This window comes from Pan paniscus, chromosome 6, assembly GCF_029289425.2.
Source record: "Pan paniscus chromosome 6, NHGRI_mPanPan1-v2.0_pri, whole genome shotgun sequence".
Taxonomy (NCBI): Eukaryota; Metazoa; Chordata; class Mammalia; order Primates; family Hominidae; genus Pan; species Pan paniscus.
In genome coordinates, this window is record NC_073255.2 from 165,407,092 (window position 1) to 165,433,833 (window position 26,742).

At 45.7% G+C, this 26,742-nt stretch overlaps 1 protein-coding gene and 1 non-coding gene across 2 annotated transcripts in view; both read left to right on the forward strand.

Moving 5' to 3' along the window:
* Window positions 1-12,910, forward strand: part of LOC117981107 (serine/threonine-protein kinase tousled-like 2) — a 48,767-nt gene extending 35,857 nt beyond the window's left edge. The window contains exons 6-10 of the mRNA XM_034964937.3: window positions 4,464-4,574; window positions 6,470-6,579; window positions 7,648-7,779; window positions 11,083-11,298; window positions 12,181-12,910. Coding sequence (XP_034820828.2) covers window positions 4,464-4,574; window positions 6,470-6,579; window positions 7,648-7,779; window positions 11,083-11,290 — 561 coding nt within the window. The 3' untranslated portion in view covers window positions 11,291-11,298; window positions 12,181-12,910. The remainder of the gene's footprint in view (window positions 1-4,463; window positions 4,575-6,469; window positions 6,580-7,647; window positions 7,780-11,082; window positions 11,299-12,180) is intronic.
* A 12,106-nt stretch (window positions 12,911-25,016) lies between these two features.
* Window positions 25,017-25,120, forward strand: LOC117981280 (U6 spliceosomal RNA). The gene has a single exon (XR_008626255.1). It is a non-coding gene; the product is annotated as a U6 spliceosomal RNA (small nuclear RNA).
* Window positions 25,121-26,742: the final 1,622 nt, after the last annotated feature.

Consider the following 26,742-nt stretch of genomic DNA (forward strand, 5'->3'; position numbering starts at 1 on the left):
AACCTCCGCCTCCCAGGGTCAAGCAATTCTCCTACCTCAGCCTCCTGAGTAGCTGGGATTACAGGTGCCCGCCACCATGCCCAGCTAATTTTTGCATTTTTAGTAGAGATGGTGTTTCACCATGTTGGTCAGGCTGGTCTCGAACCCCTGACCTTGTGATCCACCCACCTCGGCCTCCCAAAGTGCTGGGATTACAGGCGTGAGCCACCGCGTCCGGCTATTATTATTAATTTTATATATTTATTTTGAGACAGGATCTCACTCTGTCACCCAGGCTGGAGTGCGGTGGCGCAGTCTTGCAAGCTGTGCCCTCCCCAGTCCCCACCTGATGTGATCCTCCCACCTCGGCCTCCCAAGTAGCTGGGACTATAGGCATGTGCCACTACATTTGGCTGTTTATATTATTAATTAATTAATTAATTAATTTTTTGAGACAGAGTCTCACTTTGTCACCCAGGTTCAAGTGATTCTCCTGCCTCTGCCTCCCGAGTAGCTGGGATTACAGGCATGCACCACAATGCCTGGCTAATTTTTGTATTTTTAATAGAGATGGGTTTTTGCCACATTGGCCACGCTGGTCTCGAACTCCTGACCTGCAGTGATCAGCCTGCCTTGGTCTGCCAAAGTGCTGGGATTACAGGCGTGAGTCACTGCGCTCAGCCTATATTATTATTATTAAATTACCATTTTTACTGCTATATATGACACTAAGTTCTTATGTATAGAGTGTAGGCAGAGGCAGCTTTATGACCAAATTTATAGTCATTGTTAGACTGGTTTATTCAACTGATTTCAAAGCTTATCAACAGTATTTTTTTAATTTATAGTTCTTGTTTTATCTGTTGATGGTGGTACATTTTTAAGTGATTATTTTTCAGCAAGGATTTGTCAGTGTTAAATTTTCTCTGCCTTGCAGACCTGAGAATTCTCTCTTTTGCCCTCCCATGGAAAGACAACACTGTGTGCAGGATTTTTGTGTCATAACCCCTTGTTCTGTTCGTTCTGCTTCTCAAATATAACACACATTCTCTCTCTCTGTTTCTCCTTCAGTTTTTCAAGCATTTTGTATTTCGGAGAGGTTCATGACCAAAGCAGCAAACACCATAATTTGTTAAATATTACCCCAGGGTGTATCTATATGTGGGTTTATATATTTTTATTTGGAAAATGTGTGATTATGTCTAACTATGCTTTTATCCCTCTTTATATTGGTTTCTTCTTGACTCTTAGCTTGAATCTCTGATTTCTCTCCTTTATTTCTAAAATGTTATGTCTCATTTTAATATGATTGCCCCTTTCTTCTGAGTCTCATTAAACACTGTCTTCCATATATTTCTGGCATTTACTGCAGCTCATGTGAATTTTGATTTTATTGTTTACATTTTTATTTTTTGAGACAGTGTCTTGCTGTCGCCCAGGCTGGGTGCAGTGGCACTGTCATGGCTCACTGCAGCCTTCATCTCCCAGGCTCAAGCAGTCCTCTCACTTCAGCCTCCTGAATAGCTGGGACTACAGGCATGTGCCACTGTGCTTGGCTAATTTTTTTATTTTTTGTAGGAACAGGGTCTCACTATGTTGCCCAGGCTGGTCTTGAACTCTTGGGTTCAAGCAATCCTCCTACCTTGGCCTCCCAAAGTGCTGGGATAACAGACGTGAGTCACCGTGACAGGCCTATTATTTACATTTTAAATTTCCCTGCTTTTTTCCCTCATCTAATATACTTTCTTACCCCATCCTGTATATTCTCTAAGGTTTTTGGTTCCTATTTCCTAGATATCATGTCTTTTTGCATTTTATGAAATATGACAAGAAGTATTCTAAAATGTTCTTTTGATTTCTATGGGTGATAATTTTCATTGTTTTCAAGCTGATTTTCTGTATTCCTTGGGCCTATTTTTGTTGTTGTTGTTTTTATTTACTATTGTTATTTTTATTTCCTTTTCTCCATCTTTGAATGAGGAGACCCATATGTAGTCTCAGCACTGTGTTGTATTTTTCATTGTTCGGATATGTATACTTGCATGGAGTTGCTCTTATTCCTGTTTTTATTCATTTGGGTGCTGGTTGAATTGCCATCAAAGATTTATAATGAAATGGTTTGTGGGTGTAAAAAGCTCCTTGCCAAATTCCAGTATCTGTCAGGGTTTTGTACAGAGAAGCTCTGCTGTACTGAGAAAGAATTGTGGGCGTGCCTTTCTCCATCATCTGACTCTTTAAGATTGAGATGACAGAGTATGAGAAAAACTTGAATCCTAACTTGGTACTGCTTTAGGAGTTTTAAAAAAATGTTTGCTTATGTTTTCTAAGAAGCAATATGTTTCCTTCACTCACCACTGCCCCTTCTACTCTGTCATCTTCAGACTGTTGCAGTCTTTATTTGTATGTAGAGCAGTACTAAAGGAGTAGATAAATAAAAAGGAAGACACCGAGGGCAGCTGCCTTGTTTTTAGGTTGATTAGAACTTGTGCTTCTAGAAGATCTAGAGGATCGATAGTGAGGGAAAGACTGCATGTCTTGTATATTCTTTCAGACATCATTCATTGAATTTTGCCATTTTAGTAAGATGTTGGGTATGGCTGCATTGGGGGCTACTAGCCATCTGCTTTTTTTTTCTTTTTTTTTTAAATTTAAAAAAAAGGACACAGTGTCTTGCTCTGTCTCCCAGGCTGGAGTGCTGTGGTGCAATCACAGCTCACTGCAGCCTCGACCTCCCAGGCTCAAGCAATCCTCAGCCTCCCGAACAGCTGGCATCAGAGGCGCATGCCACCACACACGGCTAATTTTCAAAATTTTATAGAGACAAGGTTTTGCCATGTTGCCGAGGCTGGTCTTGAACTCCTGGGCTCAAGTGATGCTCCTGCCTCGGCCTCCCAGAGTGCTGGGATTATAGGCATGAGCCACGCGCACCAGCCACCAGCTGTTACTTTAAACATGAACTCCTCGAAGACATTAGCGTCAGAAGCCACAAAAACTTAGAATTCTTAAAATTTTAAATAACTGCCAAGAGGTTGATTGATTTCATGCATTTGATTATAGATTTCAAGGGAACACTCACCTTATGAGTAGACTGGGTTTTCCATAAACATTAAATGATCTTTGCTTGGTAGATTCTTTAGTATGAATTTGGTAATCACACTTACCCAAATGTAGTTACACTCTGCCTTTGATAATATGGTTCTGTACAAAAACTAACAGGAAGAAATTATGCTATGGGGAGAGGAGAAACATTTGGAGACAGAAGCTGTTTCTCATGGGTTACTTTAAAAATGATGCTATATTATACAAAAGAAATGATAAAAATTTTTAATGAAGCTACAAAGTCTCAAAAATTGAGTATCGTGTGATATCTTCTGTTTGTGCTTTTTAGTATTTTAGAAACACATAACAGGTTTTTCTTTTTCATAATTTAAGTGAGTTTTTATGAGGTAACATTATTTGCTAGAAGAGCTGAGATCTTTTTTTTTTTTTTTTTTTAACACAAAAGGACTAAATTCAGGACTTGCTAGTCAAATTCGTCCTTGGGTTAGTGGTTCTTTCCTTCTCTGTTATTGCAGGAGGCTTTAAGTTTTTAGTCCACACTGTAGGCTTCTGACCACAGCTAAATTAGCTGTGTATTTACATTCTGGCATTCTTGAACCAGGACCTTGTTTGTTTGTTCTGTCTTTTGTGGGCATGGGCGTGCCTGGCTTCTCTGGTGAGGAACATTTATGCAAATTTATCTTTCTTAAATACCACTAGAAAAAGAACAAAGCAAACATAAAATTCAGTAATTTTTTGTATGTGCTTAATCACTCTTTGTATTTTAAACATTCATTGTAGTTTTTTTTTTATTATTTTATTTTTTGAGATGAAGTCTCACTCTGTCACCTAGGCTGGAGGGCGGTGGCGTGATCTTGGCTCACTACAACCCTCGCCTTTGGGTTCAAGCGATTCTCCCGCCTCAGCCTCCTGAGTAGCTGGAATTACAGGCTCCCGCCACCACGTGTGGCTAATTTTTTTATATTTAGTAGAGATGGGGTTTGACCACGCAGGCCAGGCTGGTCTTGAACTCCCGACCTCAAGTCATCTGCCTGCTTTGGCCTCCCAAAGTGCTAGGATTGCACGCATGAACCACGATTCCCAGCTTTAACATTTTTTAAATTATTATTTTGTGATAGCTTAGGTGTTTGTGATGACAAGAGTAGCTGTAACTGGTTATTGGCAGGAGCAAAATATGATCAGTAGAAAAAGATGCCCAAGTTAGTAATTCAATTTATCATTTATAAATAGATGATATGTTATGAGAGAATAAAGGAATGAATTATTTACTTTTTCTAAGACATAGTTACTTCTTACCTGTTTGAACTTTAATTTTGCTTTTGATAAAACAACATATAGAAATGATTTTTTTTTCTCTCCCTAGAAACTGCTTTTCCATTAATCTTCTTCCTTGGAGCTAATTAAAAATTTTTTTCTCATTGAAGGCCAACTGTGATTTGAGACGGCAGATTGATGAACAGCAAAAGATGCTAGAGAAATACAAGGAACGATTAAATAGATGTGTGACAATGAGCAAGAAACTCCTTATAGAAAAGGTCAGTGAATAATGTTGGTCTAAACTCTGTATCCCAAGATACTCAATGTGTGTCATTGTGTGGCTTCTTATTCCTTACTTGAGATGAAAATATTTAAAAGTAGAGCTTTTTAGGAACATGATTTGACAATTAGAATTTTTTCCTTGCGTGGACACCAGACCAAGCATCCAGAGTGTTAATTTGGGATACGCTTTGTTGCTGTGCATTGCTTTGAGTGTGATATTGAACAGAGACAGCTTGTCCTAGTTGAATTTATTTGGGGTATTGCTCTCCTAAATTCTTATATTCATTCTATCAATTGAAGTGAGTATCCTATTACTATTAGAATCATTAACAATAGTTGCATTTTTGTTTCAGAGATGGCATTTAGAATAACTTATGTATATAATAATGTGATAATTAATGCTTTGTGCATTAAAAATTTAAAGTTGTCATATACCTGTATATGATTACTTAACTGGCTGATGTCCTGTTTATTATATTCATTGGTTGATTATCACTTACCTCTGTTAATAGGTCTTAGTAACTATTAGAAGTTTTTTTTTTTGAGGCTGAGTCTCGTCCAGGCTGGAGTGCAGTGGCATGATCTCAGTGCACTGTAGCCTTCGCCTCCCAGATTCAAGCGATTCTCCTGCCTCAGCCTCCTGAGTAGCTGGGTTTACAGGCGTGTGCCACCATGCCCAGCCAATTTTTGTATTTTTTTTTTTATACTTTAAGTTTTAGGGTATATGTGTACAACATGCAGGTTAGTTACATATGTACACATGTGCCATGTTGGTGTGCTGCATCCATCAACTCGTCATTTAACGTTAGGTGTATCTCCTAATGCTATGCCTCCCCACTCCCCCCACCCCACAACAGGCCCCGGTGTGTGATGTTCCCTTTCCTGTGTCCATGTGTTCTCATTGTTCAATTCCCACCTATGAGGGAGAACATGTGGTGTTTGGTTTTTTTGTCCTTGTGATAGTTTGCTGCGAATGATGGTTTCCAGCTTCATCCATGTCCCTACAAAGGACATGAACTCATCATTTTTTATGGCTGCATAGTGTTCCATGGTATATATGTGCCACATTTTCTTAATCCAGTCTATCATTGTTGAACATTTGGATTGGTTCCAAGTCTTTGCTATTGTGAATAGTGCCACAATAAACATACATGTGCATGTGTCTTTATAGCAGCATGATTTATAATCCTTTGGGTATATACCCAGTAATGGGATGGCTGGGTCAAATGGTATTTCTAGTTCAAGATCCCTGAGGAATTGCGGGGTTTCGCCATGTTGGCCAGGCTGGTCTTGAACTTCTGACCTCAAGTGATCCACCCGTCTCGGCCTCCCAAAGTGCTGGGATTACAGGCGTGAACCACGATGCCTGGCCAGCTCTATTTCTTTAAGCCTACATGTTTTGCACTTGTTAAAAGTATTTGAACATACAATTACTCAGCTTCCCTTGTTTATGCTTGAATTTTGTATAATCTTAAATATTTTTTCCAATCTAAGCTTTATTTTATCCCGTTTCTTCTATATTTGTATAACTTTAGGTGGCTATCTTCATTGAAAGTTTTTTCTCAAAAGCCTTAAAATAGAACATAGTTCTTGGCAGCAATTTGAAAGTTTTTTGAGGAGAAGGGGAGACTTACAATGATGATTCAAATGAAGTAAACTAAAAAGTAATGAAGCAAGATGGAGGAAAAAGCAGTATTCACTTGAGCACATCCCAAAAGAATAACATTTCAAATGTAACTAGAAGAAAGTATGCTGAAGTTCGCAATACAGAAATAATTATTAATAAGATAGCTTTAAAGCCCTGCTCAGCTTTTGAATGTTGGGAATTGACCCAGAGGTGGCTGTAACCTAAGATGGTTCCTTCAGTAATGACCATTTTTTCTTTTTCAAGATGATGATTATTCCCCACCTTCTAAGAGACAAAGACCAACGAGCCACCACAGCCACCAGTCCCAGAACCCACCAATGCTGGGAAACGGAAAATGAGGGAGTTCAACTCTGGTAAGTTCTCAGCGAAATCCACGACCTTTTCCTTTATCTTCTGGACTCTCAATGTGACTGATGAAAGTTACCACATGCTCTGCAGGGGGAAATGATTTATTGTGTTACTACATCTTAATCACATCTTTGTAAAGCCAGGAGCATTTTGAAAGTCACGTTACAGACATTGTTTAAACATAGTCTGTATTTACCAAAGTATAGGACATTGTATCATCTCATATTAATTAGTTAGTTGGCTCAAAATTAGTGCTAATGACTTAGTAATTCAGTGATTTCTGTTAGCTTTAAAACCTTTATTTCAGAACTATTTCACCTCTTGGTTTTCATTTTTGCTGTGTGTCACTGCCTGCCGGCTGCTAATTTATTAACTCCCAGTGAATCATGTGTCCTGTGAAGGGACTGAATATTAGTGGCAAATTATGTTGATGATTTGTATTTTGAATAAATAGTTTGAATACATAGAACATTAAGCTTGTATACATTTTGAAAATAGTATTTTAGTATTCTACTGTGTCATAGTCACAATGATTGGATATATATTGAATTTATATGTACTTTAAGTTTTTATATGTTTATGGTCTTTAGCATTCTAACGTGCAATTGTATATCTGTTAAGTCTTTTTTTTTTTTCAAGATTAGACGCTGATTTATTGAGGCATCTGTTTGATGCCACATTAAGTGGCCCAGGCTTTGTGTAGGGGTTGAGGTTAAAGCAGGAAGAAGTGTGGTGAGAGGCAGGGGTACCAGGATTAGGTTGGAATACCTGGGGGTGCTCTGAGGCTCCCCTAGTTTCCCTGGTCTTGGCCGGCTGTGCTGCTGGCCTGGGCATCTGATGGGCCTGCAAGGGTGGTCCAGGGGCTAGGGCAGGAACTTTGGAGTCACGCTGTTGGCTTTGAATCCAGACTCCTACACTTGGTAGCTGTGAACTCTCCATGTGTCAGGGACCTGCAGAACTGAGCTCTGTCTGAGCCACATTCCATCCAGGTACTGCGGATCCATCCAGAGGGGCACTGCCTCAGTTTGCTCACTATTCACTGCCTTCTCAAGCAGACCCTTGTCTCCTTCTAGGCCCTCACAATCCAGTGGAGGAGACGAAACTCATCTGCCTCTGTCCCTCTGGGCACGCCTCATGCCAGGTGCATCTGTGGACAGGGGCCATGCTCCTGGGCTTCCAAAGTTGGAGAAAGCTGCCAGGCTCAGGTGGGTACATCACAGCAGCTGCTGCCCTCTGGACACAGTGACAAAAGAACACTCTGGGCCTGGAGCCCTGGTCTGGGGCATTGGGCAAGGCTGTTGCACTTCTCTGAGCCCATTTCCCCATCTGGAAAGTGCGCTGATTGTATCTCCCTGTGGGCACTGAGGGCTCAGTGTTAGTTTGAGAGCCAGTATCTGGGGTTTGGGCTGTAATTCCCCATCAGCCCCATAGCTGCGGGGAACCAGGGACTTTGTTGGGATTACCCTAGGCATCAGTCTAGCTTCCTGCCCCTGGCTTGGGCTCAGCACCTGAAGTAGTCTAGGGGGTAGGTGGTCCTGGTGGGGGCTGGGGCTTTTCCCCAGACTGAGCTCACACCCAGAGCCAGAAATCTTGGTGCCTGCTCTGGGCAAAGGTGCCAGCCTGTGCGACAAGAGCGTAACTCCGTCTCCAAAACAAAACAAAAAACCTTGCATCATTTCAAGGGGCTCACACCTCCCTAAGGGCCTGGTAATTGGCTGGCTCTGGCCTGCATTTGGCCCCGAGGGTGTAGGTAACACCCCACCTTACCTGGTTTCTTCCTGCCAGGGCCAATCTTCAGACCTCAGGACTTTGCAGCCTATCCCACCTCCCCTCTGGCCAGCCTTGAGCCCTTGTGGGTCCAGCACTTTTTCCAGGCTGTCTCCTGGTTGTCCTTCTGCCTCGAGGCCTGGCTCATGCTGCTCCCCCTCCCACTCACCAAGACCCACAAGGACCACTCCACACCCAGCTCAGCCCCATCCCCTCAGATAGTCCTTTCTCTTTCCTCAGGTGGCCAGGTGCATATCTTGGTGTGAGGACCTTCACTGTATCTGGGAATGCCCTACTGGTCACCTTGGTGACAGAGACCAAGGCATTTACCTGATATGAGTGTCTTGGTTCACTGTCTACATGGCTAGGGAGGGAGTCAATAATAGGCTTTTCACTTGCTGCAAGGGCCAGTTCTCCTGGCCCCATGGCTCTAGGGACGGAGGACGCTGCAGGAGATGCACCGCTCACTTCCCAGCTGAGGACTGTGGGTCATCTCAGGGTGATTTCACAGTCCCCACATGCCCCACCCCCTCAGCTCTGCAAATACCAAGCAGTGCAACCTGCCTAGGGAATGATGGGCTCGAGAGTGCCCAGGTAGTGCCCAGAGTGCCCTTGGCAGGCCCCTCACCTAGCTGCTTCCACAGCTCTGTAGCAAGAGTTCTAACCTTTTTTGACCGTGAAGCCTGCTGAGAATAAGAGCTGTGGACTGTTTTCCCAGAAAGGCATGTACATGCTCTCCACACAAAACCTTTCATCGTGGCCAAGCACAGTGGCTCATGTAATCCCAGAACTTTGGGAGGCGGAGCCAGTCGGATCACCTGAGGTCAGGAGTTCAAGACCAGCCTGCCCAACATGGCGAAACCCTGTCTCTACTAAAAATACAAAAAATTAGCCAGGCGTGGTGGCAGCCACCTGTAATCCCAGCTCCTCCGGAGGCTGAGGCAGGAGAATCACTTGAACCCGGGAGGCGCAGGTTGTAGTGTGGTGAGATCACGCCACTGCACTCCAGCCTGGGCGACAGGAGCAAAATTCTGTCTCAAAAAACAAAACAAAACAAAACCTTGCATCCTTTCAGGGGGCTCACACCTCCCTAAGGGCCCAGTAATTAAACCCCCTGGGCCTGAGGGTGAGAAACTTTGTCTCAGTTCTTCCCCAAGTGATCAGCCCAGGGGTAAGGAAGGAGAAGCCAGAAAGCAGGACCCATGAGAAGGGCCCCCTCCTGGAGTTTGAGGCCCACTCCCTCCTGCCCCTGCCTCTCCTCTGTCCAGGACTCCTCCCTGCTCTGCCCCACTCCTGGGGCTGTAACCATGGGGAGCTGTGGTTTTCTACAGGCCCCTGGGCACAAAGTGGGCAGGCTCACCTGGAGGCGATCAGAGTAACATGACAGGAAGTGAGGGGGAAAGCCGCTCTGGAACTGCGCCTCTCTGCCCCCTGACGTCACTGGCATGCACTCCTCCCTCCCCTCACTCAGGCAGTGGCATGAGTTCCATGTGAGCGCTGGCCTGCTCCCTCTGCTGCCTCTTTTTTTTCTTGGGGCTACCATAACACTTTCCCTTCCCCAGCCCTGCCAACCTGGTGGGACATTGGGCTTCCCTCTCACGGGGTCCTGGGGACAGGCCCATCCTTTATCATACCCACAGAGAGACCGTTTTTTTCTTCAGGACCTGGGGAGCAGCCAGGTTCCATGAGTTAAATGCAGATCTGAACCAAGCTGGGATTAGGGTACACACTCTCCTCTACTGAAAAGTAGCTAGGGATTCCAACTAGGTGAGAAGGAGAGTGGGGCAGAGGCAGACCAGACAAGGACTGATCACCTGGAAAAAGCCGGTCATCAAAGGTCTTGGCAAATGCTGGGTGCAGTGGCTCACTCCTGTAATCCCAGCACTTTGGGGGGCTGAGACAGGTGGACTACTTGAGGCAAGGATTTGGAGTCCAGCCTGGGCAGCATGGCAAAACCCCATCTCTACTAGAAATACAAAAATTAGCTAGGCATGCTACACTCCTGTAATCCCAGCTACTGAGGAGGCTGAGGCAGGAGAATCACTTGAACTGGGGAGGCAGAGGTCGAAGTGAGCTGAGATTGTGCCCCTGCACTCCAGTCTGGGAGACAGAGTGAAACTGGGCCTCAAAAAAAAAAAAAAAAAAAAGAATATGGCCTTGGCAGAGAGGGGCCAGCCCGGCAGTGCCTTCCCTTGGGTTTCTCCTGGGTAGGCCTCTGCCATGAGGAGGCGCTTCCTTCTGCCTGTCCATGGCCCACAGCAATGGAATGTCTGCTTCTGGGGGTTGGGTGGGAGACTGCTGGCAGAACTGGAAACCTTCAGGTGGGTTTTTTTTGTTTTTTTTTGTTTTCGAGATGGAGCGTCGCTCTGTTACCCAGGCTGGAGTGCAGTGGTGGAATCTCAGTTCACTGCAACCTCCGCCCCCCGGGTTCAAACAATTCTCCTGTCTCAGCCACCTGAGTAGCTGAGATTACAGGCATGTGCCACTATGCCCGGCTAATTTTTGTATTTTTTGTATAGATGGCATTTTGCTATGTTGGCCAGGCTGGTCTCGAACTCCTGACCTCAAGTGATCCACCCACCTCGGCCTCCCAAAGTGCCAGGATTACAGGCATGAGCCACTGAGCCCAGCCCCTTCAGGGGGGGTTTGGGGCTTCACTACAATACTAGTTTCCTGTGGCTGCTGCAACAAATTACCACACACTTAGTGACTTAAAACAACCAAAATGTATTCCCTTACAGGTCTGAAGGCCAGAATTCTACAGTAAGTCCTACTGAGTCAAGGTGGGAGCAGGGTCGGTGGCTTCCGAGGCTCTGCGGGAGAATCCGTTTCCTGGCCGTGGTGGTGGCCTGCACTCCTCCGCTCGTGCTGCCCGTCTCGAATGACTGGAGTTTCCTGCTTCTGTCACTACACCTCCCACCCTCTCCATCACCTGCTCTGCTCTTATAAGGATCCGAGTGAGTACATCAACCCCAAAAGCCAAAGACCCTTAACTTCATTATATCTGCAAAGCCCCTTTTGCCATATAAGGTCATGTTCACCAGTTCCCGGGATTAGGATATGGGCATCTTGGGGGCATCAGCCTGCTACAGCTAGGCTGCAAAACTATTACACCCTCCTGGTGTTTCAATGATTGGGAGAAAAAGGGTTGGCATTTTTTGCTTAGGGGTCCCTCTTAACCTTGTATCTGTAAGGTCTGGGGTCCCTCTTAACCTTGTGTTTTTGTTTTTGTTTTTTTGAGGTGGAGTCTTGCTCTGTCATCCAGGCTGGCAGTGGCGTGGTCTTGGCTCACTGCAACGTCTGCCTCCTGGGTTCAAGTGATTCTCCTGCCTCAGCCTCCTGAGTAGCTGGGACTACAGGCGCCTGCCACCATGCCCTGCTGTTTTGTATTTTTGGTAGGGACGGGGTGGGGGTGGGGCTAGGGAGGGGGGTTTTGGCTATGTTGCCCTGAGCTCAAAGCGATCCGCCTGCCTCTGCTGCCAAAAGTGCTGGGATTACAGGCCTGCACCACTGCACCTGGCTGCTGTAAAGTCTTATTTCACACAGCTGAGACGTGTTTTAGGAAGTTTGCTAAAAGACCCCTGGAGACCTCCTCGTTGTGACCTCCCTGTTATTGTGTTTAATTTGATTGAACTTTTCTGCCCTCCTGCTTTTCAGCTTCTCTAATAGTCTCCCATTAAACCAATTCTAAGAACCACCAAAAAAGGGAAATTTTTTTTGAAAGCAGTAAAATGATATGGACTGTTAGAATGTAAAATATATGAAATAAGTCATTATATGTTAGTGCTGCTCTGACATAGGGACGTATTATTGACAATCAACTTTTGCTTGATTTTCAGAGAAATGGAATAATCGTATTGCTGATCTACGTAAACAAATTGAAGAATTGTCTGAAAGAAAATATGTTATGTCTAAACTGGAAAAGTCCTGTAATCTTAAGTTCATGGGCGTTTACACAATGGAGTTACTGTTCATCATGGGGGTACCGTGGACAAGCCCAGAGCTGCCGGCGAGTCATGCCATCCTTACACATTTCTCCTTGGAAGGTGCTTTATAGTGTCTACACACTTTGTTTCTAGATTGCTGCAAAGCTGAGGAAAAGTTGTATTTCTTTAATTATTAGTTAGCATTTCTTCTAAACTTTCAGTATGGAGATTGGAAATTTATTTACATATTTATTGCAAAGCCCTGGATCTTAGGGATTTCATTGAATTATTTATTTCTTTTTTTTGAGACGGAGCCTCACTCTGTCGCCCAGGCTGGAGTGCAGTGGCACGATCTCGGCTCACTGCAACCTCTGCCTCCTGGGTTCAAGCAGTTCTCTGCCTCAGCCTCCTGAGCAGCTGGGATTACAGGCGCCAGCCACCACGCCTGGCTGATTTTTGTATTTTTAGTAGAGACGGGGTTTCATGATCTTGGCTAGGCTGGTCTTGAACTGCTGACCTCCTGCTCCACTCACCTCAGCCTCCCAAAGTGCTGGGATTACAGGTGTGAGCTGCCATGCCTGGCCAAATATTATTTTTTTAAATGAATTGTTTCTCTTAGTCTACTTTGTTAAATTTGGAATTCATCTGGGCGCGGTGGCTCACACCTGTAATCCCAGCACTTTGGGAGGCCAAGGCAGGTAGATATCTAGGTCGGGAGTTCGAGACCAGCCTGACCAACATGGAGAAACCCCGTCTCTACTAAAAATACAAAATTAGACGGGCGTGGTGGCGCATGTCTGTAATCCCAGCTATTCGGGAGGGCAAGGCAGGAGAATCGCTTGAACCCAGGAGGCAGAGGTTGTGGTGAGCCGAGGTTGCACCATTGCACTCTAGCCTGGGCAAAAAGAGCAAAACTCCATCTCAAAATAAATAAATAAGTAAAATGTTCAGTACTCACCAAGGTGCCCCTATTGTCTCTACTTTTATCTTGATGCATCACTGAATTGATGTTAGATTTCAAATTCATCATTGCCCTTATACTATTCTATCCTGAAGCCACCTTTATATAATGATGAAAGAAATTAGCGATTTGTTATTGTCCTCTGTCTGTTGGTGTACATCAAATGCTCACCTAAAAAGAGCAACAACCAGTGGAAAACACATGATGTTTTTATTTGGATGACTATTTACTTGTAACCTACTAGCAAACTATAAAATTGTATGATATGCAGAATTTTAACTGAATTGCTTTAAGTGAACATTTAAACATGACAAACCATATTGATGGTATTTATGTTAATATACTTAAAATGAACATTTTTCTTTGTTGTGAGTAATATAACCTACTTCTCAATGAAAACCTAGCATTAAATTTGCTAATGAGTTCAATAACATTTCCATAATATTTTTAGTTACATGCTTAAGTTTCTCTTAGTGTTTCTCCCACTTTTTAATAGCTTATGCCTTTTTCGCCTTTGGTTTTTTTTTTGGTTCATTTTAAAGCAAAAATCTCACAACATGTGATACCTGGAAACACTGTAACCTAGTGGTAAGACCATAGGCCCTGGGGACACAGGCTGGCCATGTCTCTTCTCCTGTCTGAGCTTTAGTATCCTCTTTTGTGGTCATGAGAACTGAAGATCTGTCCCGAAGATTTGATAAGATAGTAAAGTGCTTCACATAATACCAGACATATAAATACACAGTAAATGCTTCCTCCTTATATTTTTATTGATTGATTGATTGAGACAGAATCTTGCTCTTTTGCCCAGGCTGGAATGCAGTGGCGTGATCGTGGTTTCTGCAACCTCCACCTCCTGGGTTCAGGCAATTCTCCTGCCTCAGCCTGCCGAGTAGCTGGGATTACAGGTGCCTGCCACCATGCCCAGCTAATTATTGTATTTTTAGTACAGACGGGGTTTTACCATGTTGGCCAGGCTGGTCTCGAACTCCCGACCTCATGATCTGCCTGCCTCGGCCTCCCAAACTGCTGGGATTACAGGTGTGAGCCACTGTGCCCAGCCTGTCTTTTCTCTTCACACCCACAGTTCATGATGAAATATTAAATATGTACTAGTGGATATTACTTTGCTGAATATTGCCTAGTGAATATTAAGTATTTATTCTCACCTTTCAGACGTGAACTTATGAATTCAACAGGTGAAGATTTACAACTTGATAAATCAGCTTCGTGAGGTACGTCTTCAGTCTTAAGTCAGATTAGAAGATTATGTGAAGTAATTAACACTTAACATTGATTTAATGGTAGCTTCCACATGAAATATTATGCCTCTAAGTATTAATTATGTCCTAGGACAGGAGAATTCATGTTGTCAAAATTCTCATACTCTCTAGAACAGTAAACTCATTTTCTTTTTATTAGTAAATATTGCATTTATGGGTAGACACAACTGAAAGAACAATATTTGTTCTACTTTTGAGATGCAAGATTCATCTGGCATAATGCATTGAACAGGTTATTATTGAAGTCTACACCAGTCAACTGAATAAGCATTCATCAAATGTCCATGATATGCAGGACATAAGTTTTCTTTTAGAGTATGGAACCATGCATATTATCTTTTAATTAGATGATTTAGTTAGATATGTTTTTAAAGAAATAGAAATATAATTGATTTTCTTGTTTTGGCTCTGGAGTGGAGTGGGGACGAAACAGAATGGATTCACACTGTTTAGATTTACTAAAATGGAAGGATTGCAGCAAGATCATATCCCTAGTCTCCCCGTAGCAAATGTCACCTGCTAGCTGTTTTGTTTTGTTTTTTTTGTAAGTTGAAGTTTTGTTCTGTCGCCCATGCTGGAGTGCAGTGGTATGATCTCTTAGCTCATGGCAAACTCACCTCCTGGGTTCAAGCAATTCTCCCTGCCTCGGCCTCCTACAGGCCTACAGGCCTCTGCCACCACGCCTGCCTAATTTTTGTATTTGTAGTAGAGTTGGGGTTTCACCATGTTGGCCAGGCTGGCCTCGAACTCCTGACTTCAGGAGATTCACCCACCTCAGCCTCCCAAAGTGCTGGGATTATGGGTGTGAGTCACTGCACTTGGATTTAATGGGATATTTCACTACAGACTTTGGTAAACAGAATATTAGCATTTTTGGTGTTCTTTTTATTTTACTCATACTATTTTTCTTTGGACTTAATCACAATAACAGAATTAAAGATCAAAGTGTAAAAGTTAAAGACCAGTACAGATTCAATAATTATTCTTTTCTACATACTGTGTTTAAATGATATCCCTTTTTCTTTTTGTTCTTATAGCTTGAGCTGTAAAAGCCAAAGGTCCGGTGATGATCCCATACCCTTTTTTCCAGTCTCATGTTGAAGATTTTTATGTAGAAGGCCTTCCCGAAGGAATTTTTTTTTTTTTTTTTTTTTTTTTGAGATGGAGTTTTCACTCTTATCGCCCAGGCTGGGGTGCAGTGGCGCAACCTTGCTGGTCACTGCAACCTCTGCCTCCTGGGTTCAAGAAATTCTCCTGCCTTAGCCTCCCAAGTTGCTGGGATTACAGGTGCCCACCACCACACCAGGCTAATTTTTGTATTTTTAGTGGAGATGGGGTTTCATCACGTTGGCCAGGCCAGTCTCGAACTCCTGACGTCAAGTGATCTTCCCACCTCGGCCTCCCAGAGTGCTGAGATTACAGACATGAACCCATGCCTGGCCAGGAATTTTGTTTTTTAGGAAGGCTTTCTACTAATGGAATTCCTGGCCTTGAGAGGATATTACTTTCGAAGGAAAGGATTTTTTTGTTATTAAAAGGTAAGATTCTTGGATTCTTATTGGACTGTTATCTCTGTTATGAGTAATCCATCTTTAGTCATTCACCACTAGGGTTGTATTTAATTAAGTCTGAGTTATTTTATGGTGGTTTTGTTTTGTTTTGTTTTTATCGAATTTTGTTCTCATTGCCCTGGCTTGAGGGCAATGGCGTGATCTCAGGTCACCACATTCTCTGCCTTCCGGGTTCAAGCAATTCTCCTGCCTCAGCCTCCTGAGTAGCTGGATTTACAGGCATGCGCCACCATGCCTGGCTAATTTTTTGTATTTTTAGTAGAGATGGTGTTTCACCATGTTGACCAGGCTGGTCTAGAACTCCTAACTATGGGTGATCCACCCGCCTTGGCCTCCCAAAGTGCTGGGATTACAGGCATGAGCCACCGCGCCAGGCCTGGGCCTGCTTCTTTCTCTTTTTCTTTTTTTTTCATTAGCAGCTTAAAATTGGTGCCTTATTCAGACACAGGCAAAAGGACATTAGCCCAGCTTTGGAAATAAGTGTGAGCCCATATATGATTTTCCTAGTTTCTCCTCCCCCTTTGCTTTTTGCTCTCTTGTTAGTATGTTAATTATTTTCACTATCTGAATCTTTTTTCCCCATTTCTTTGGCAGACATTTTTACTTGTTTTGGAAGAGTAGGTGAAGAGCTGTTTTTAGGACTCTTTGAAAGGGTACAGTATGGGTGACAGTCTTGGCTAATGGTAACATCCAGCGAGCTGGGGTCAGCGTGAGCTGGAATCAGTTCAAATTAGCAAAGCACTGGCACTCAGTGGCAGGAATACAAGTGACTGCAAAGTGTTAAACACATCTGGAAAGGGATACTGACATCATCCTCAGAATCTGTGGGGCGTTCACATAGCCACTTAAGACCCATTCCTCTTTGACCCTATAAAGATTCTTTAAAGAATAATACCCTTAGTGGTTTTCTAGCCAGCTTGCCTGCTCATTTATCTTTGAGGACAACATGCCTTGTGGAGCTCCACAGGCCCCAGAGGGGTATGGATTCTGCATTTGAAAGTGCTGAAGCTGAGAGACTGGGTCTTGGTGGACCCCAGGAGGTCTGTTTCTCCTCTACTCATTGTTCCTTTTTTTCCCAGCAGCTGGCATTGCTGTTTAAATGGGTTGTTCTTTGCTGTTTTAAGTTGTTTCATAGTGGTGTGTCAGGATTTGGGTTTTCTGAATACTTTCCAAGCTGGTGACTTGAGTGGTGGTTAGGGAGGAGCTGTTTTAGGGCTGTTCTGGAGCTATTGAGGTCAGCTGTCTAGATACTCCCAGCTTGTCTGTTGAGGAGAATGCTGTTCTCATTGTGCTGCCTTTGGTGGTGCTGTGTGTGGCTCTTTAGATGTGGGTGGAGGTGAGCTGGGGGAGTTAATGAGATCTTTTTTAGGTGCTTTTGATAAAGTAGCCTGCACTACAGGATTCATTGTGACTTTTTTCCTTAACCTGTGCATTTCTCTCTGCTAGCTTTTGCTGTCTTTCTCATGCCTTTGATTTTCCCAGCTCCTCTTGGTTGAATTAACATAAGTGGTCTGCTATGGTTTAAATGTGTTCCCCAAAGTTTATGTGCTGGAAACTCAGTCCTCAATGCAACAGTTGGGATGTGGGGCCTAATAAAATAGCCTTCATGAATGAGTTAATGTCGTTATTGTGGTAATAGATTAGTCATCACAGAGTGGGCTTATTATAAAACAGAGTTCAGCCCCTTTTGCCCTCTTGCTTTCTTGCACTCTCTTTTCCTTCTGCCTTCTGTAGTGGGATGATGCAGCAAGAAGACCCTTACCAGATGCAGGCCCCTCAACCTTGGACTTCCTAACATCCAGAACTGTTAAGAAATAAAATTTATTCCTTTCCTTTCCTTTCCTTTTCTTCCTCCTTTCCCTTCTCCTCCCTTTTCTTCCCTTCCCCTCCCTCCCTTTCTCTCTCCCTCCCTCCTTCCCTCCCTTCCTCCTTCCCTCTTTCCCTCTTTCCCTTCCTTCCCTTCCTTCCCTTCCTTCCTTTCCTTCCCTCCTTCCCTTTTTCCCTCCTTCCCTCCTTCCTTCCTTTTTTCCTTTTTATAAATTATGCAGTCTGTGGTATTCTTTTATAGAAGCATGAAATGGACAAAGACAGACTCCATTTTCAAGAGCAAGCACTTTTGTATTTCTGAGCAAATTATGGCTGCAAAGGAAGTTCTATAGGTAGCCTCAGACCCACTACCTAGGAAGCATGCTACCAAGCAGACCTAGAATCTAGGATTTGATCAAGTGCTGGGCAACATAATACCTCTGCAATTTAGCACCTCCCTATATACCTCCAGTTGGCTCAGCCCATCAGGGCTAAAACTACCCCTCATCTCGTAGTGTCTCTTGTAGGCAGAAGCCTTGCCTAAACCCTAAGCTGCTTGGCTCACATTCTGTCTTGTGCTTTTTTTGTAGGGGGTTCAAATATACACAAAAGAAATATGTTGAACCTCCATGCACCCAACCCACAGATTAAGCAGTTACCTCCATTTTTCCAGATTTGTTTCATCGGCTTCAATCTCCCTAAAAATTTATGTTTGTACAGGAAAAACTGAATAAATAGCTAATTCTCCACCCTACCTCTCATCTTAAGTCACTTTTCAGAGTAGTAAGTTAGTGACCTAGTAACCTTCCCTCTAATGACCAATAGTTTTTTTTCCGAATACCATTATGAACTCATAGATTATTGTTTGCATTTGATGTATTTCAGGCCATTGCAGTCTTTATTGTTTTGGATGCTTACATTGTCTCATCTAGGTTAATAATTATCTCTTCAAGTTGACTTTCATGTCTTTTTGACGTGATCCTGTTGGACTTTGATGGCTTCCTTGCTTTCTGGCAAAAAAGATGTTCCAGGATCAATATACTGCACCATACGTGGAGTCAGCCATTTCTCTAGGGAACCTTGATTCCTTTTAGTAGAGAACACAGTTTGAGGTCTTGGACTGAATGACTTTTGTGAACCTCCTCTCCTGAGACTACAGCCTGCATCCCTGCATATAGCCCGTTTGGAGCTCTTGCTGGGCACCAACAGATCTCCTAAAACTGCTATATAGTTCTGCCTCACTCTTACAAAGATTCATCTCTTGAGAGTTTTGTGCTCTACCCCTAGATGTGGTCTTTCTGGTTCTGAAGCTTTTGCTTCAGTCACCCTGAATTTTGCCAGCCCTATGCATGCTATACCTTGGATTGCCAACTTGCCCTCACTGAAGCCAGTTTCTCTGGTTAGAATAGTTGCCCCAACCCATGCCTAATACTCTAGTAAACAAGGTTCTACCTGGGCTTAGGTTAACTTTTGCTCCTTTGGGCCCTGTGTTCTACCGGCATTCCATTTATCTGAAACTCTCCCTCACCTTAAGAACTTACCTGTTCTTTAATGATTTACTGCTGCTTCCTGGGTTCGAAAGAACCCAGTTCAGGAGTTTCTGTTTTAGTTTGAGATCTTATAGGCCTGTCTCATCAGGTTGGTGTCAGCCCAGCTAGGATTAGGCAGAATTGGGTGGGGGCGGTAGTGCATTTTTGGCACAGCATGTACCTGTCTGACTAATTCTCTGTCTTTTCTTTCCTGTTGCAATTCATGGGTCTTAGCATCTTCTGAATGGTGTTTAGTAGGTCATCCTGTTGATTTCCTGCCAGGGAGTAGCATACTCTGGCTCTGTACCATTGGCCAAGGGACTTAAGGATAGATGAAGGGCTGCAGTTTTGTTAAATGGAACAATATGAAGAGATGGCATTGTAAAAAAAGAAAAAAAAATGCTTGGCAGCAGGGCCCATTTGAATGGTTGGTCTTTGGCTCTTGTGTTGATATAGGCAGATCCTTGACGGGAATTTGGAATGATCCCAAATATTGTAGATCACTGGTACATCAAGTCATCCTCAAGGTTGTCTGTGTAACAGTCTTGAATGATATTTTGTCAGTCTTTGGAGATTCTCTGTATAGGGTTTAATCATTTAGTTATTTCAGTTGAGCCTGTTTAGTTTCTTTGCAAGATGATAAGAAATGTGAAAGAGATGCAGACATTAGGGAAAAAAGTCAGAAGCCTTGTTTCCCCACCCTCTACTTGGGTTCTGGAACTGGACTCATAGGTGAGTAGTGAGGAGCTGGGCCCAAGCACATTAATCCTAGATCTAGCTCGGCTTTGCGCTCGCTCCAGTTCTTGTATCAAATTCACTTCAAGCCACCCAGAGTAGTATGTAGAGGAGTCATTCAGGATCATGCTTATACTTCATTATATCAAATCGGAGATCCGGTAATTTATAGCCTATTATTTCTGGAGTCTGGAGATGGCTCTGCATAAGATTTGCTGAAGCAAATTTTATTACATTAGAAGAGAACCTAGCTGGCTGCATCCTACACTGGAAGCTTTTAGATGCTAATAAGGAGGTCATGTAAAGGTCACAGAATGACTCTGGAATCCATTCCCCACCAAGAAAGAATAATGACATTCTGTATTGGCCTCTTTTCATTTCCCTTTGATTTAGAGTAACAAATTCTCTCCTCACTTCCCAGCTGAACGGTTTGGGAGTCTCTATTCCCTAGAAAGACTCTTGTCACATACCCATCAGATTAAATTAGGTGAAAACTCTTTGGCCTTCATGAATGTTGAAGGATTTCAGAGGGCTAATGGAAATTCTTCTAGAAGTAACTGCAACCTCTGCCTTCCGGGTTCAAGCGATTTTCCTGCCTCAGCCTCCCGAATAGCTGGGATTACAGGCATCCACCACCAGGCCCAACTAATTTTTGTATTTTTAGTAGAGACGGGGTTTCACCATGTTGGCCAGGCTGGTCTAGAACTTTTTTTTTTTTCTTTTTTTATTGATCATTCTTGGGTGTTTCTCGCAGAGGGGGATTTGGCAGGGTCACAGGACAATAGTGGAGGGAAGGTCAGCAGATAAACAAGTGAACAAAGTTCTCTGGTTTTCCTAGGCAGAGGACCCTGCGGCCTTCCGCAGTGTTTGTGTCCCTGGGTACTTGAGATTAAGGAGTGGTGATGACTCTTAACGAACATGCTGCCTTCAAGCATCTGTTTAACAAAGCACATCTTGCACCGCCCTTAATCCATTCAACCCTGAGTGGATACAGCACATGTTTCAGAGAGCAGTGGGTTGGGGGTAAGGTCACAGATCAACAGGATCCCAAGGCAGAAGAATTTTTCTTAGTACAGAACAAAATGAAAAGTCTCCCATGTCTACCTCTTTCTACACAGACACAGCAACCATCTGATTTCTCAATCTTTTCCCCACCTTTCCCCCCTTTCTATTCCACAAAACCGCCATTGTCTTCATGGCCCGTTCTCAATGAGCTGTTGAGTACCCCTCCCAGATGGGGTGGTGGCCGGGCAGAGGAGATCCTCGCTTCCCAGTAGGGGCGGCCGGGCAGAAGCGCCCCTCACCTCCCGGACGGGGTGGCTGGCCGGGCGGGGGGCTGACCCCTCCCACCTCCCTCCCGGACGGGGCGGCTGGCCGGGCGGGGGGCTGACCCCCCACCTCCCTCCCGGACAGGGCGGCTGGCCGGGCAGAGGGGCTCCTCACTTCCCAGTAGGGGCGGCCGGGCAGAGGCGCCCCTCACTTCCCCGACGGGGCGGCTGGCCCGGCGGGGGGCTGACCCCCCCACCTCCCTCCCGGAGGGGGCGGCTGGCTGGGCAGAGGGGCTCCTCACTTCCCGGTAGGGGCGGCCGGGCAGAGGCGCCCCTCACCTCCCGGACAGGGCGGCTGGCCGGGCGGGGGGCTGATCCCCCCACCTCCCTCCCGGACGGGGCGGCTGGCCGGGCGGGGGGCTGACCCCCCCACCTCCCTCCCGGACGGGGCGGCTGGCCGGGCGGGGGGCTGACCCCCCACCTCCCTCCCGGACGGGGCGGCTGGCCGGGCGGGGGGCTGACCCCCCCACCTCCCTCCCGGACTGGGCGGCTGGCCGGGCGGGGGGCTGACCCCCCCACCTCCCTCCCGGACGGGGCGGCTGGCCGGGCGGGGGGCTGACCCCCCACCTCCCTACCGGACGGGGCGGCTGGCCGGGCGGGGGGCTGACCCCCCCACCTCCCTCCCGGACGGGGCGGCTGGCCGGGCGGGGGGCTGACCCCCCCACCTCCCTCCCGGACGGGGCAGCTGGCCGGGCAGAGGGGCTCCTCACTTCCCAGAAGGGGCGGCCGGGCAGAGGCGCCCCTCACCTCCCGGATGGGGCGGCTGGCCAGGCGGGGGGCTAACCCCCCCACCTCCCTCCCGGACGGGGCGGCTGGCCGGGCCGGGGGCTGACCCCCCCACCTCCCTCCCAGACAGAGCGGCTGGCCGGGCAGAGGGGCTCCTCACTTCCCAGTAGGGGCGGCCGGGCAGAGGCGCCCCCCCCACCTCCTGGACAGGGCGGCTGGCCGGGCAGGGGGCTGATCCCCCCACCTCCCTCCCGGACGGGGCGGCTGGCCAGGCGGGGGGCTGATCCCCCCACCTCCCTCCCGGACGGGGCGGCTGGCCGGGCGGGGGGCTGACCCCCCCACCTCCCTCCCGGATGGGGCGGCTGGCCGGGAGGGGGGCTGACCCCCCCACCTCCCTCCCAGACGGGGCGGCTGGCCGGGCAGAGGGGCTCCTCACTTCCCAGTAGGGGCGGCCGGGCAGAGGCACCCCTCGCCTCCCAGACGGGGCGGCTGGCCAGGCGGGGGGCTGACCCCCCCACCTCCCTCCCGGACGAGGCGGCTGGCCGGGCAGAGGGGCTCCTCACTTCCCGGTAGGGGCGGCCGGGCAGAGGTGCCCCTCACCTCCCGGACGGGGCGGCTGGCCGGGCGGGGGGCTGACCCCCCCACCTCCCTCCCAGACGAGGAGGGAGGACGCTCCTCACTTCTCAGATGGGGTGGCTGCCGGGCGGAGGGGCTCCTCACTTCTCAGACGGGGCGGTTGCCAGGCAGAGGGTCTCCTCACTTCTCAGACAGGGCGGCCGGCCAGAGACACTCCTCACATCCCGGACGGGGCGGCAGGGCAGAGGTGCTCCCCACATCTCAGACGATGGGCGGCTGGGCAGAGACGCTCCTCACTTCCCAGATGTGATGGCGGCCGGGAAGAGGCGCTCCTCACTTCCTAGATGGGATGGCGGCCGGGCAGAGACGCTCCTCACTTTCCAGTCTGGGCAGCCAGGCAGAGGGGCTCCTCACATCCCAGACGATGGGCAGTCAGGCGGAGACGCTCCTCACTTCCCAGACGGGGTGGCTGCCAGGCAGAGGCTGCAATCTCGGCACTTAGGGAGGCCAAGGCAGGCGCCTGGGAGGTGGTTGTAGCGAGCCGAGATCACGCCACTGCACTCCAGCCTGGGCGCCATTGAGCACTCGGTCTAGAACTTTTGACCTCAGGTGATCCGCCCGCCTCAGCCTCCCAAAGTGCTGGGATTACAGGCGTGATCCACCGCGCCCAGTTAAACTTCAGTTTTTCATGTTCCATGCATAGGTCAGGGTCTTAGGGAGTGATTCATTCTAGCAGAACTCCCTGGATTTTAAGGCAGGTGTTCCATTTATTAATTGACAAAGGAGGCATATTTCTCCCCTGGTAACCCAAAGATTTAGGTCATTTTCCCAGAGACTCCATTTCCACTGTGAGGGTTCTTGGAAAACTAAGCAGAGGATGAGGAAAAGTCTGTGAACAAGCTTGCTGGTCTCTCCCTGTCCTACAAAAGAGCATACCTCTTCTGTAACCAGAAGGCCCTTTTGATTAGTCAAGGCTGGACAGACTGAGATTAGGGTGTGTGTGTGTGTGTGTGTGTGTGTGTGTGTGTGTGTGTCTTGAGACAGGGTCTCACTCTGTCACCCAGGCTGGAGTGCAGTGGTGAGATCAGAGCTCACTGCAGCTTCCACTTCCTGGGCTCAAGTGATCCTCCTATTTCAGCCTCCAGAGTAGCTGGGACTATACAAATGTTTTACCGCACCCAGTTCATTTTCTAATTTTTTGTAGAGATGAGGTTTCACTCTGTTGCTCAGGCTGGTCTTGAACTCCTGGCCTCACGGGATCCTCCTGCCTTAGTCTCCCAGTGGGCTGGGATTATAGGTATGAGCCACCTCACCTGACCTGCAACGATTTTTCAACAATGTAATTTCTCTTTTACAGAGCCACCTAAGCTGAAGATTCCCTTGAGAACAAGTACTGTCCTGTGGTTTCATGGCCTTTCTTCCATTTGTGGTTCTTGCGAAGTGGAATTTAAATGGCATCTTATCAAGAGGGATAAACCCTAGTTTCCCAGTGCTGAAATATAGAAAATGGATGGACAAGTAAATCCCACTCAGCACCCATAGTCCAGGCATGGGGACCTCAACACACCTGAGCCCCAGACATCACCTTTCATTGTGAGTAGCTCTGAGATGACACTTCTGCTGTTCCCAATTCCAGCATTAATTGGATTAGATAGTTATTTTATGAAGAATTTTCATATGCCACAATCTTGACCATATCTTCAAGTGAACAGAAAAATTCTATTAAAAAGTCAACCTTCTGTCTCACTCTGTTGCCCAGACTGGAGTGCAGTGGTGCAATTATGGCTCACTGCAGCCTCAACCTCCTGGGCTCAAGTAATCCTCCTGCCTCAGCCTCACAAGTAGCTGGGACTACAGGTGCTTGTCACCACACCTCACTAATTTTCCCATTTGTGTTATATGTGGATTCCACAGGACTGACTTCGAAAACTTGAGTATGCATGGATTTTGGTATACACAGAAATGGGAGAGCTGGAACTAATCCCCCCATATACCAAGGGACAAATTGTATCTGTTTGTATCTGTATTGTACAATTATACTGTAGAAGACATTATGTTCCATGACAGTGGTAATTTTTAATGACAATTTTTAATTGAGTGAAATTACCATAAAAATAATAATAGTAGCAGCTAATATTTACTGAGCTGTTACTAGGTGCCTATAAATAGCATAGATTTTTAAATTCTCCATAATTCTTCCTTATTTCACTTAACCACTCTATCTTAAATTACTCATGCTTGCCTCAGTAGCACACATACTTAAGTTGGAACAATAGAGAGATTGGCATGGCCTCTGTGAAAGAATGACATGCAAATTTGTGAAGCATTCCGTATTTTTTAAAAAAGAAAAAAATTACTCCCAGATTTTCACTGTGTTTGTGCATATGACCTTTTGTTTAGTTTGAATTATATCCAAAGATGAAATTTCCAGAAGTGAGATTACTGTGAGTCACAGGGCATGAGCATTCTTACTACCCTTGATGTAAATTGCAAAGCTTTCAGGCATGGTGGCTGTCAGCCTGTAATTCCAGCACTTTGGGAGGCTGAGGTGGGAGGATTGCTTGAGGCCAGGAGTTGGAGGAGGCAGTATAATGAGTCACTGTCTGTATGATTTAAAAAAAATTTCCAAGCTTTATCCTGGAAGGCTTATATACATTTTAAACACCACTAATACTACAAGAAAATGGCCATTTCACTGTATCTTCGCCCACACAGGTATTATAATTTAACAAGTTATTTTCTGTGTGATAAATGAAAGACCTCATATTATTACTTTGTCACCCATTTTTTTTTTTTTTTTTTTTTTTTGAGATGCAGTCTCGCTCTGTCGACCAGGCTGGAGTGCAGTGTTGTGATCTCGGCTCACTGCAACCTCTGCCTCCCAGGTTCAAGCGATTCTCCTGCCTCAGCCTCCTGAGTAGCTGGGATTACAGGCACATGCCACCATGCCCAGCTAATTTTTGTATTTTTAGTAGAAATGGGGTTTCACCATGTTGATCAGGCTGGTCTCGAACTCCTGACCTCGTGATCTACCCGCCTTGGCCTCCCAAAGTGCTTGATTACAGCTGTGAGCTATGCGCCCAGCCTATTTGTCACATATTTTGTCTTTCCTTATGTTAGCTTATTAGCTTTATTTCTTTATTGTCCTTTTTTTTTTTTTTTTTTTTTTTTTGAGATGAAGTCTCGCTGTGTCTCCTAGGCTTGAGTGTAGTGGCACAGTCTCAACTCACTGCAGCCTTGACCTCCTAGGCTCAGGTGATCCTTCCACCTCAGTAATTGGGACTATAGGTACCTGCCACTATGCCTGGCCAATTATTTTTATTTTTTTATTTTTACTAGAGACGAGGTCTTGCTTTGTTTCTTAGGCTGGTCTGGAACTCCTGGCCTCAAGCAATGCCCCCACCACCCCCTCCCAAAGTACTGGTATTATAAGCATAAGCCAACATGCCTGGGGTATCTGTGTCTTTTCCATTTATTTATAGAGTTACTTTGTCTTTTACTAATTCAATGATCTGTTTAATCTTTTATTAAATTATAAAAATAGTAAATACTTTTAAATAAGTGAAAAATGTCCTTCACTCTTTAGACCCATAATCTTATCTCAGGAAATAATTGCTATTGAGAAAATGGGCCATATCCTTCAAGATATGTACATGGTGATTGAACATCATTTCACATTTTCATATTTCGTGGACATTTGTGCCAATACCTATTGATCTATCTTAATCCTTTTCATGGTTGCATGATATTTTATTATATGGATGTATCACAATTTACCAGTACCAGTCAACTGCTGGAGGCATTTAGGCTCCTTCTAATATTTGCTTTGAGCTCTTTATATAATTAAAAATTAACCCCCTCAGCCAGGTGTGGCAGCTCATACCTGTAATCCCAGCACTTTGGAAGGCTGAGGTGAGAGAACTGCCTGAGTGTAGGAGATCACCATCAACCTGGTCAACA